Source organism: Carcharhinus amblyrhynchos, chromosome 3 (genome assembly GCF_965287045.1).
Source record: "Carcharhinus amblyrhynchos chromosome 3, sCarAmb.v2.hapA, whole genome shotgun sequence".
In the NCBI taxonomy this organism is placed as follows: domain Eukaryota; kingdom Metazoa; phylum Chordata; class Chondrichthyes; order Carcharhiniformes; family Carcharhinidae; genus Carcharhinus; species Carcharhinus amblyrhynchos.
Window position 1 is genome coordinate 17,792,306 of NC_137326.1, and position 13,362 is coordinate 17,805,667.

Sequence of the window (13,362 nt, forward strand, 5' to 3'; positions counted from 1 at the left end):
AGCAGATTACATTGTCATGGAAATGTGTGCAGCTTAGGGAAGTTCTCTGGTTTCAACTCATCTGTGTGGTTGCTGAGAGAGTTAGTTGCAGCTTAGACCTTGTATAGTTGGAAACTCACTGAAATAAGATGGCCAAACAAAATAACAGTTAGCTAGACCTGTGCCACAAGCAGAGAAAAAAGCTAACATCATCATTTGGCATGCAGAATGCAGGTGAAGCTTAATCTCAGTTTAAACTTTGTGAGCGAATGGAAGCTTGAAGATTGCCTAGTGGGATAACCTACTGTGGAGTCTGCAGAATTTTGCGGTAAAGAATGCAAAAAGATTAGCCTGAAAGCATTGGAAAAGTAGCAAGAAAGAGACTGAGACATCCACCATTAAGAGAAAGCAAATGGAAGTGTTACCTTTGAGAATAGCTGAAATGGAGGAGAATTCTCCAGGGGATTGTGGTAAATTTAAGTGTGGCCCCTACTGAAGACTGATGTGGTTTATAAGAGAATTTTCGGGGGAAGTAAGAAGTAAACATGAGTGCCTAACATACGTTACTGTAAGCTATACTTACAGCATTTACTAACTTGCATTTGCATTGTTTGATTTGTTCCATATTCAATAAAATCTGTGTTTTGTTAAAAAAAAGTGAAGCATAATTCAATGGGTTTGAAGGAGGATTTTGGATTTCTATTTAGATGCCAATGGTCCTTAACTGGATCGTAACAAGAAATTCAGCACATGTTTTATACAATGATAGTTGTCAGTGAGCTTAAGGCCTCTGTACTCATAAAGAGCTTGAGATTCTCTTGTGGTTGGTGATTTACTCAGAGGAACAACTGAGTTAAATTAGAACTATAACTCAATATGCATTGTGTGTCAGAATAATTGAAATGTTCAGTTACCATTGGCGTGCTTCCATCTGGGCAGTGGCTATCATTCAACGAGGAACAGTCTCCACAGGGAGCCTAAAGAACATAGAAGGTTAAAGCAGCAAAATTAGTTGGAGGCCAATGGTAAAATCTAGGTCTTACCTCATGGGGTGGATGTTGTGATGCCTCAAACCAACAGCAGCCAATGCACATTGGAAAGGTGTGGGCATTTTGGTCAGTGGTAGTGGGATTGGTGGATCTGCGAGGGTAAAAAATTTATGGTCCATTTTTGGAAGCATGTTCAGCAATTGTCTGAAGCAGGGGCCTGAGGCTCGCCTAAAGCGCTCCTGAATACATGCCTCACCCTGCAGTTCTTCTCAGCTAATCTTGGAAAGTGGGATAAGGTGTTGAAGGCAAAGAGGAATGGCAGAAAGTGTGATCACAGGCTGGCAGTCACATTCAGGGGCCACTGTAGTGTCAGGAGGATCAGTCCTGCTCCTGCTAGATATCAGATATATGTGAACGCAGATTTAGGCTTAGATATCCAAACTAATTAATTTAATGTCATATGAAGGATACTAAGTTGGTTAGGATTGTATTCATTGGTGTTTAGAAGAGTGTGAGGGGATCTCATAGAAACTTATAAATTCTAACAGGGTTAGACAGGGTAGCTTCCGAAAAAATGTTCCCGATGGTGAGGGAGTCCAGATCTCGGCGTCACAGTTTGAGAATAAGGGGTAAAGCTTTTAGGACAGAGGTGAGGAGAAATTTGTTCATCTAGTGAGTGGTGAATGTGTGGAATTCACTACCACAGATAGTAATTGAGGCCAAAACATTGTGTTATTTCAAGAAAAAATTAGATATAACTCTTGGAGCTAAATGGATTAAGGGATATGGGGGTAAGGCAGGAACAGGGTATTGAATTTGATGATCAACAATGAACAAGGTGGATAGCGTAGCAGACTCAAAGGGCCAAATGGCCAACTCCTGCTTCTGTCTTTTATGTTTCTAATCATAGTGGTCCAAAACCACAATTTTCATTTTGCTTCACATACACAGATTCCTGTTTTGCTTCAATCATGGGGACTGTCTTAATATGATGCATTAGACTAGTATCCTTTAATGGATTGAAATCAAAATGCACTTCAATCCCATGGGAACAGTTTGTACAATGAACTGCGTCATCAGGTAAAGGTATTCATTGTATTGCATGTATTAATACACGTTACATCATTATAGTAATCCTGGCTACTTTGCTTAATATTCCCATTAACAAATAAATGCAAGTAAACCAATTGCATTAATAAGTACTTCAAGCAAAATGAATGATTGCCAACTGTACAAAATCATCGAGCTACTATTACCATTGTAAGGTTACTTGGTTTTACCGTTATTATGCGATAGTGGATTTCATTACATCTTTTTGGCAAGATGGGGAGTATTGAAGGAGGAATAAGAATGCCATCCAAAGTGTGAATGATGCCATTTGAGGCAACAATATCTCTTTTATATAAAGGAACTCCTTTGTCGCCTAACACAATCTGCCCCTGTGAAAAGACAGAAGAGGATTTTATTCAGTCAAATTCATGCTCGAATTTGGATGACATTGCTTCATGTTAATTTCTCGATTTTTGCCCAACTCATTATGTCGTAGCTTTTCTCCAGCCAGAATTTTCCAACTAAAAGCATTATTGTGCTCCAATTGCCTAACATTTTTCTTTTCCTAATTTTAAAACCATTTGAAATACTCGCTACTTTTTATGCTCCAGAATTAATATTTGACATTGCTCCAACAATCTATAAAATATAGGACTAATAAAATTCAGCTATCCACTCATAGTTAAAGAATCGCCTACAAATAGTTTATTTTCCCATTCCCGCACTGTTACCTATGTTGGCCATGCAAGGATCCATCTATCCTCAGCACCTTGTATTTCTCATTTGCATGCAGTACTCCAACAAAATTATTCAAACACGGTATCATTTTCATATGTACGCTGAAGACAGCCAGCCCTACTTCACCATCACAACTCTCAACAACTCTAAATTGTTATATTGCTTACCTAATATTCAGCACTAGACAAACAACTATTTCTTCCAATTAAAGATTTGAAATAATGAAGCCATTAACTTTGAGTCACATTCTAAAAATTCTGTTAATCAACTCCACCACTCCCTTGACAACAGTTTGAGGATCACCTGAGGTATAAAACTTAGTTGAGCTTCCAACCACATATCTTTGTCTCACTCAGACCACTTCTGCATATCACCTAATTGTACCTCTGTTTCCATTCACCTGCTAATTCCGGATCCATGCCTTTTATAACTTCTAAATTTACTCTTGTAATGTAGGCCTGGCTGGCGTTCTGTCTTATGCCCTCTTAAGCTTGAGGCCATGCAAATCTCTGTTGCTGATTTTCCAATGCACATCAAGTCCTGTTCACCTATCAACCCTCATCTGTATTGCTCCCAGTTAAACAATGCTTCCTTTTTAACGTTCGCATCACTCTTTTCATAAGAACATAAAAACATAAGAAATAGGAGCAGGAGTAGGTCATCTAGTCCTTCGAGCTTATTCAATAAGATCATGGCTGACCTGAAGTGGATCAGTTCCACTTTCCCGCTTTCTCCCCATAACCCTTAATTCCCTTGTCTATCAAAAACCTATCTACCCGTGACTTAAATATATTTAGCAAAGTAGCCTCCACCACTTCAACAGGCAGAGAATTCCAGAGATTCACCACCCTTTGAGTGAAAAAGTTTCTCAACTCTGAATCCCTCAACTTTCAAATCCCTCCATGACCTTATCACTCCCTATGTATGTAACCTCCTTCAATCCTACAGCTCTCTCAGATAGCTCCACTCCTCCAATTCTGATCTCTAATTCTAAGCAAACAAACATTGGTGGCTATGCCTCAACTGCCAAGCCCCTAAGATCTAGAATTCCTTCCTTATAGTTCTTTTAATGAACTTTGGTAGGATTTTCCAGCCATTCCCACCAGCTGGATCTTCCAGTCTTGCCGATGACAGTCCTTGGCCATAGGTTCCCTGTTGGCGGAGGGTGCAAGCAACAGGAAACCCCACTGACAGTGGCGGGGCCAAAAGATCCCACCACCAGCCAATGGCAGGTTGCTGCCGCAAAACACGCGGGGGTGTGGCAATCCAACCCTTTGTTTATTTCCATGACTTCAATGGGTGAGTCACATCTTCGCTATTAGCTCTTTTACACTGCCAAAGCACAATGCCCTGTTTCAATTGGGTTTCTTTAAAAAAAAGCTTAAATTTCTGTCATTTTGTAATTGTATCTTCAAAACTGGATGTAATAGAATAGAATTGCACATTTGTTTATTTCAGCAAATAATTTCTCAATGGCAAAATTAAACTTGTGAAAACTAATAGGCAACATTATGTGAAATAAACTGTTTTTTATAAAAGATAGAAGCTTCAGATAAAAAGCGCTTTGATCATTTGAACATCTTCGCAGTATCCTTAGTTAGCAAATCGTGCTAGTTCCACAAACCAGAATACTATAGTGATTTGCATTAAATAAAGATAGCCTAATGCAGTGGTGAAAATAGTTCAGAATGGAAGCTTTACATCCACAAAGTGCCTTACAAGTTTATGGAATTGCCTCATGACTTTACGAAATATCACAAAGTGATTCACATAAATCAGTTTTGAAGAATACTTAAAGAAAAAAATATTCTTACGGCTTTTAAAGAAGTAAAGTCAAGTGAGATTTATAACTATTGTATGGAGCACCATTTGAAAATCAAAAACATGTTTCCTGTAATCTGTGGTCTTTTCTTTATGACCATAAGAATGCATTACTTCCTTGTCTCTGTCTGCTCAGATGTTGTACTTACATTAATGGTAACATTGATGGATATTATCTGGTTAGCCTTTGTCATGATTCGCGGCAAAGTTGATAATCTGTCTGCTGGCAACTAGAAAAATAAGCAATAGGTTATGGAAAAGCTTTGTGGATTCAGTACATTGTGCAGCAATCAAAATACTGTGAGGAATAGTGTGTTTTTTTAAACATTTTCAGCAGTAATTGATCTTCTTAGCCTTTTCCATATTCATGTCGGACTGCCGCCAAGTCTAATCTGTAGAATGCTTGACAGTCATCATTAGCATCAATTGGCTAACCAAGTATGTATTTGTAGGTCAACAACAGCCCTGCCTTCCAAGATGTAGCTATACTGTGTTCAATTTTGATATCTTAGCAAGATGCTGGCAAACTCATCCTGTGGGTGTGGAAAACTCAAAGGTCAAATTTGACCAATGTTAAAACATATAACCCTTGAATCCAGGGTTCAATATTTCTAATGCTTGATTTTTTTCCTTTGACATTTCCATGAACATTTTAAAGAAGAAAGCTACTTACACTGCCAGATGCAAAGATATGATGTTTCACAAGCTCTTGAAGTTTTGGCCGACCCTTATTTTAAAGAAAACAAAAATGCAGAGTTTACATAGAAGCATGAACTAGATAGAAGTTCAACAGCTAACTGGTGATTCACCAGATTAGTTCATTGCTTTTCTTATCTTGCAAATAAGCATAGGATCATTTAGATCCTACTTTCACTTGTAACAATTATTGCTGGTCTCTGCTTTCCCCATTTTCCACTATTTTCAACTGACAGAAATCAACTTACTGTAAATCTACAAGTCAGCCAATATTGTATAATAACTTGGACATTGGACTCTCCAGCAAACATGACCTCACAGCCCTGCTCAAAAGCAAGTTCAAAAATGTTTGTTGGACTTTCATATGATAACAAGCTGCCTTGTGGTGTATGCGATAGAATTAATCCACATGGTTCACTCCTTGTATGTACAGGCTGCCCAAGACACACAAGAGTGATGTCCCATCAATTATCCTATGAATGGTCCCACACAAAATGAATTGGGAAAATAGTTGAGTGAATTGATACAATGCAGGGTAACCCTCTTCTGCTGTGTTGCCTTTAAGAGACAATCATCATAATCACCACATCCCTCCCCTTTTAACTCTTTTATACAATCTTCAAAACTAAGTTACTCATGCCCAAATTCTAACTAAACACATGAGTTGGTCAGGTGAATCCTAAGAGCGCTCAGGCTCATCAGGAATTCCAAATTTTGGCCGGCACCCCATTCACTGGGGCATCGGGATCCCTGCCAGCCAGCTGAAGATTTCAGGGAATTGTGCCCGTTAACTCTGTTTCTTTCTCTGTCTGAATTGCTGATTCTGCTTTCAATTGCAAAGTTTTTTTTACCTCCAGTTAATGTCTCATTGTCAAACTTCCTTCTTCAAACTCTTATTCTCCTGATTCAACTCTTCGCTGGATTTGTTCTTATTTTGTCCTTGCTTTCTCATGGAGTTCAGATTATTCTCCATTATCTCATTAAATTCTCCTTCTTAACTTGATTTTGTAAATATTTGCAACTTTTCTTTTCCAAGTTTGTTAGCAGTCATTTCATCTTGTCATTTTAATATCTCTCTGGAGCTTTAATTCTTTTTGTTGATTCCTCTTTCATGTTCAATAGTTCCCAATTTCTTTTGAGGTCTTTAATTTCTGCATTTCTTCCTTGGTGAATCCACCATGTTCTTGCTGGACATATACATTTCACAAATGGAAATTTTATTTCTATTTGTCTTAACTTCATCCAAACCCTTTTGGCTTCACTGTTGATTAGGTCTGTCTTCGATGAAATGTTGACTGGTTTCCATTCTGCAATTCTCTTGTTGTCCTTCATTTGGTCATTTAGTGTCTTTTGTTGTCCTCCTTCTGGGATCTTTCATTACTGACCTCCTTTTAGAATTTTTCATTGCCCTCCTGGCGTCTTTCACTGACCTCTTTCTGAGAGCTTTAGTTGCCCCTTCCCTGAGGTATTATTGCCTCCTCTAAGGTCCAGCATTTCTTTTTCCTTGCGGCCTTATTTCCTCTTCTGAAGTTCTGGATTGCCTTTTCTTTGAGGTCTTCATTAATTATAGACCTTTTTGAGAGAGTTGTTGTCTATCTGGGGTCTATTCCAATTTCCTATCCATTACCCTCTGTTCCTTGTTGTGGTTGCTGCTTTAAATGTACTGCTACATTGAGTGTATAACCACTTTAAATGCATTACCTCTTTAAGACTGTCAACTTTTTTAAAAACTGTCAGCAGCTGCCAGCTCTCTCTATGTGCTTTAGAAGTTTTGGCACAAACCTGGCAGGTCCTCATTTGAACCTTTTAAAACTTCACCTTTTTTACCCCTGAAAGCTCTCTAAACAATCTCTGCAGCTTTCCTTTCTCTGGCCATTTGGAGAGTCCCTGCTTTTCTTCCATTGCTGTGCTGTTTTTGTCAATTTCACAGCAAGATTCAGCACCCTTGAAGTCCAAGTGGCCATCCTTAAAACATTTTAACATATCTTCTAAACAGGTTGAGGACTTCTTTTTAAAACTTTGGAACTTGCTGCCGCAGTCTCTCAATCTCTCAGTCCAGGGACTGCCATCTGTGTTCTTAATAATAAGATAGTTTGCTGTGTAAAATGCTTGCAAATGGCAAGTTAGAAAAGAGAGGAATGTTGTGTATCAGCCTTCTCTTGGAGAATGGTGTGAAAGAGTTGATGGATTCAGAGGCTGATTCATAATCTAACAAGTCAGAACATAAAGGTTTCTTCCAAGGTCATAGCCATTGATACATCAAACAATAGAATCATTAAATCCCATTGAACTGGAGGGTTTTTATACAACATGTAGGGAAAAGGGGAAGAGAAACCACATTCACTAAACATGGCAATTTTCCTAAATAAGGGTCTAGGTTAACATATCGCATGGACTGAAAATTGGTTTGCAAACGGGAAACAGTGAGTAGGAATAAATGAATCTTTTTCAAAATGATAGCTGGTGACTGGTGGGATCCCACAGGGATCAGTACTTGGGCCCAGCTATTCACATTGAAGGAACCAAAAGTAATATTTCCAAAGTTGCTGATGTCACAAAGCTTGGTGAAAATGTGAGTGGCGAAGAGGATGTTAAGATTCACAATCCGTAAGTTAAGACCCACTAAAAAGTTGAGTGAGAAGGCAAATACATGGTAGATGCAGTGCAAGTTGGATAAATGCAAAGTCATCCACTTCAGATTGAGATACAGAATGGCAAAGTATTATTGAAATGATGATAGATTGGGAAATGTTGCTGTACAGGACCTGGGTGTCCTAGTACATCAGACTCTGAAAGCAAGCATGCAGGTACAGCAAGCATTTAGGAAGGCAAATGGTTTATTGGCCTTCATTGCAAGAGAATTTGAGTACAGAAGCAAGGATGTCTTAGTGCAGCTGTACAGGGCCTTGGTGAGACCAAAACTGTTGATTTGTGTGCAGTATTGGTCTCCTTATCTATAAAAAGAAATGCGTGCCATAGAGGCAGTGCAGCAAAGGTTCATCAGACAGATTCCTGGGATAGCAGGATTGCTATGTGAGGAAAGATTGGGTCGATTGGACCTGTAATCACTGGAATTTAGATGAATGAAAGAGGACCTAATTGAAATGTACAAAATTCTGACAGAGCTGAACTGACTGGATGCAGAGGTGTTGTTTATTCTGGTTGAGAATCCTAGAACAAGGGGTTGCAGTCTCAGGATATTGGTAGGCCCTTTAGGGCTGAATGAGGAGAAATTTGTTCACTCAAAGCTTGGTGAATTCTCCACCACAGAAGGCTGTGGAGGCTAAGTCACTGAATATATTTAAGAAGGAAATCGATAAATGTCTAGATAAATAGTTGTTAATGGATATGGGGAGTATAGTGTTAAGATACATGATCCACCATGATTATATTGAATGGCAGAGCAGGCTCAAGGGGCCAAACTCCGAGTTTCTATGTAGAGAAGAGTTCCTGCTGCCATAATTTCATTCCAAGTAGACGGGGAGGAATGGAGTCAGGCTTGCTGCCTGGTCCAAGTTTTGATTAAGAATGTTAAGCACTCAAACCTTCAAACCCACATGGTCCCTCCATGCCCTCTTACCCACATGCAAACTGTGTGCCCCCATGCTACCTCCATTGCCTAATACCTCATACCACTTCCATGTCATCACGCTCCCCATGCCCCTTCCATGAACCCCACAATCCCCATTTCCTCATGCCCCCTCCATTCAATCCCACCTTTCTTCCATAGTCATTCTTCCAGTATCCTCTATGGCTAACCTCAGAAAATGATTGAAATGAGCATTTAAAAAACTCTCAATAATCTATTGGAGCTGTAATATTCAAAGACAATTCATGCTGAAAAGTCTCTGATCCAAAAATCCATTCAGAAATTGTGATTTACTCAAGTGGTCAACAACTAAACAAGTACATGCGCTTATAACACAGAAGACAGATAACCTTTTAAGAGCTCTTAAAGCTATAATTAAAATGTGAACACAATACCCCTACCCATTATCCACTCACTACCAAAATCAGGAGAAATTTCTTCACTCAGAGGATTCTGGATCTTTTGAAACTCAGTTAAGCATTCATAATAGCAAAACAAATCCTGGGAAATGTCAACAATGGAATCCACTGAAACTGAAACACCAGATGATCCATTTCTTTAAAACTGCAACTACAATTTCGTTTCCATTTCGAAGTAGATTGCATGTCAATCGATGGAGTGTATCAAGTGCTTAGATTTTTTTAATGTTCAGCAGGGCCATTTTTTTCAAAGTTAAAGATCACTGAACATTTAAATCTCAGTCCAAAGCATAACTAAAGCAGTTTTCCAGCTACAGTTTTGTTTTTTTTGGCACTTTCTCCACTGTGATTCATGTCAACATACATAATGGTGATCCAGTTATCCACTTATCTTGTGGACCTAGAATCAATCTGTAGTAAGAATAAATCTAACTTACAATACAGTATCTAATTACTGAAACTGGAAATATATTTTGTTTGCATTTCAAAGCCTGCCAATGAAAGAATTTGAAGAGCATGTGGCTGCTTTTCTTGCTTTCCCACTTGGGACAGAGGTCACCCTGATGCTTATAACTCCTCTGACATGCCACAAACCACATCTCCTGCCAAAACGAGCCCAACTCCATAAAAATAGGAGTGGTGTCCGAAATGCCCACCCTTGCAATGGAGTCGGCAAAGGCGGGATTGCTCAGTGTGGGCTCATTATCTGCACCCTTAACCCATGGTCTGAAAAATCCTATCCACTATTTTTAAATCCCCAGCACAGTTATGTTCAGGTAGAGGCATGAAAATCCAGGCCTACATGTTATACTGCAGGCTGACAGAGTGCAGCAGTGGCAAAGTTCATTGGTATATAAAATTGTAAAGTTGGGATGTGACATTACTTGAGTTTGCCATGATTCCATGCAGTGTGAGTTTCTGAATTCTGTCGGGCGCTCTGGATTGGTGGAATGTTGATGCATTATTGATCTTATACTTTTAGACTAAAATGAGGAAAGAGAGAGCCTTGAGAACAGAGTGCTTGTTCTTTAGTCAGCATTTGATGTACAGCTCAATGAGACCAAAAGAGCAAGAGAAAGCAGTTTATAAAATGGAGAACAAAATTATCCTACAAAAAAAGATGCAGAGGGAAGTAGTTGTTAGAAAGTAACCAATGATAACATAGGATCTGTTGTAGTGACCAATGGTATCATGCTGTAAGGGTCACTGCCCACCAGGCATTGTCAAGGTGCCTGGTGGGCATTATCAAGGTGCCAGGCTGGCACTGCCCAAGGGGCACCCACTTGCCCTTGGCTTCCAGGGGGCCTCAATGGCCTCTGCTTTTACCAGTGAGGGCATCATCACTGTTCCCTGTTCATGTGGAGTAGATGTTTTCCTCACTGGAGAGAACATTTCCCGTCGAGGCCATAAAGGCAAGTGAGCCCAGATGATTGAGCGTCTGGCTCGCTGATGCCAGTTAAGTGAGCATTGTAATATATTTAAGTAACTTATTCAGCCTCTCGCCCAATTCCAGTGAGAGGCTGACCTCGCCAGAAATCCAGCTCTTGTCAAATCACGAGAGCCAGGAAATTGGGTGTGATCCATCAATGGGCAGGGGCGAGCCTGTAAAATCCCAGCCAAGAAGTTACTGGAAAAGCAGAACATTATTCTACATTAAAAATCTGAATATTTAATGAGTATTATTCTTACTAATTTTAGTTGTGCACCTACCTCACCAAACATATAGAATAGTGTTCCATCTCTCAGTTTGTCCACTGCATTGTTACTTGGCACAAAGACTGTATAAGGCCCAGAGCCATCCAGTATTAAAGGGAGGTCACAATTCTGTCACAAAATTAAACAATTATTTATCATTCCTTAAAGGTCTATAAAAATTCCAAATGTACGCCACATTGCATTATAATTGAGCAAAGCTCTGACTTAAGATCAAATACAGTGGCCAGTATTTGCCACTCCCATTGTTCTCGGGAGGGTTTAGTGACAGGAATGGGAAATCTTGAGAGGCCCAAATCGTGTTTTACGCCAGTAGGAAGCCCTATCGCCACCAATGTGAAGTAACAAAAAAGCCCAATGTTCAACACTAGGAACTTCATTATAATAAATGGGAATGTAATTATCAGGCCTATGTGTCTGATAATCCCAACCCCCCAGCCCAATTCTCTCCCCCCACCCCGCTGTCTCCCTTTCAGGTTATCCATTCAACTCAATGTGAGGGCATGTCAACATGAATAATGACTGGTCTCCCACAGTGTGCACCTGGCGGACAGCTCTCTTGGAGGAACTCAAGTGAGTGCATCGCTCAGGAGGAGAGAGTCATGCATGGACAATGTTGGGGCACTGCCCCCTGGCACTGCCCTGGCAATGCCCTCTGTTATGCAGTGCAGAGAGGGTGTTGTGTGGGGGTGGGGGGGGTGGGGCATTCTATTTTTATTTTTGTGCACTGGGACAGCCTTTAAAAATGGTGCGCTGTTCTTTAAAAGCTTGTGGGACAGTCTTGTTGTGGGACCCGCCCCTCCAATTTCTTTCAACTAATCCTGAGGAATACAACGGAGAAAACTGTTATTGGGGTTGGCGGCTTCAACACTCCTTTTCCCACCCACTGCCACACATGCAAGAAAAAAGAAAAATTCTGCCCAGAATCTTTATCTGAAAATAATTTATGTACACAAAGAACACAATTTTACGAGCATTTTTTAAAATTTATGTAGCAGGAAGTTGCCTTGGTTAAGACTACAGCCAACACACAGAATCCCCTGCAAAATTAGGTAAAATGCTCTTGGATAATAATTAGCGTGCAACTTCTTTATCAGAGTTGTCCATTGTTATTTACCATTAATGTTGATTTTATTGAGTTTGCAGTCGTAATGACAACTGCTCAATTTTAAGTGAATATTGGTGCTTTGCCATCTGCTCAGTCAATTCCCATCAACCAACCTATTCCACAGAGTTACTCCTTCCATTGTAATTTAGAAAATAAACTCAGACAGAAAATAAACAAGGAATGGGACCACCATTGATACAAAGGTGACATTTCAGCTGGGATTTTGGAGCTTTGGAAAACGTACACTTGCCAGAATTCAACCGAGTCACTGCTTGAAGTACCACAAAGCTTATTTTACATTCACTGGCTGCTGCAAAGGCTGCTTTAGAAGTGCCAGATTTTATGGATTTTGTCACTTCGCAGCCAAGGTTCATTTTTTCATAAGAAAATGTTTTTCTTATAGGAGGAGTTGCAGAGGTTGGAAAACGGGTCAGGGTGATAAAAATCATTTCAGCCAACATCCAAATTTAAAACACATGATCTGCTTCCTGTTTGACTGCAACTTTCTCTGGATTCAATACACATGCAGAAAACTCATTAGGATTTCTGTGTTGGGCATGAAGCTTTTAGGCATCTTACTGAAATGGTGACACAAAGTCTACACACAGGCAAGTACAGTATCAATGTGTCACCATCCGAAGCAAAGTAGTGGGTTTCTGCCACATTTTTTGGAAGTGAACAGGAACAGTGATGTGAAAGTTGCCCCCAGAAGCTGCCAGCAATTTTGAGTGTGACAAATCAACCAAGAGATTTTTCACTTGCTAGACTCTGCTGGGCTTTCTCTAGGTTGAAACAAAGATGTGATGCTCAACTACAAAGTCATGATTCATGTCCTTAAAACTACATCTTGAAATGGTTCTACAATTGAATGAAACATGAACCTGCAGTAAAGCTAACAGCTTCACAAGCACGTCAACACTAAAGTAACTTGTATTCCCGATGAGTTCATTGAACAGAAGCCCGAAAGATTAAATACAGTTAGGTTTTAAATTTCAAAGGGGTCAAGTATTTTTAATTTACTAACCTCGAGAATGGTTTCGAACCTACTAAACAGCTGTCCAGTTGCAAGAATATCAGCAATAGTTTTCTGTTTAATGGAAAACAAAATTGTAAGGTTCAGCTATATTATTTATCAATCAGTGTGAGTAACAAAAAATATAATGGCATAAGAAAGCATGAAGCTCAGGAAAGAATGTGAGGCAATGCCTTGCTTTGTAAATACAAATTGAGAAAAATTCAACTATAAATCCCCAGTGACTA

At 39.6% G+C, this 13,362-nt stretch overlaps 1 protein-coding gene across 2 annotated transcripts in view; it reads right to left on the reverse strand.

Annotated features, from left to right (window-relative positions):
• Positions 1 to 13,362, reverse strand: part of stab1 (stabilin 1) — a 217,287-nt gene that overhangs the window by 141,068 nt on the left and 62,857 nt on the right. For both annotated transcript variants that reach the window (XM_080181778.1, XM_080181779.1), the window contains 6 exons: positions 13,127 to 13,189; positions 10,992 to 11,105; positions 5,251 to 5,304; positions 4,727 to 4,807; positions 2,249 to 2,407; positions 894 to 956 (listed from right to left, as the gene is read on the reverse strand). In XM_080181778.1, the coding sequence (XP_080037904.1) occupies positions 894 to 956; positions 2,249 to 2,407; positions 4,727 to 4,807; positions 5,251 to 5,304; positions 10,992 to 11,105; positions 13,127 to 13,189 (534 nt within the window). The remainder of the gene's footprint in view (positions 1 to 893; positions 957 to 2,248; positions 2,408 to 4,726; positions 4,808 to 5,250; positions 5,305 to 10,991; positions 11,106 to 13,126; positions 13,190 to 13,362) is intronic.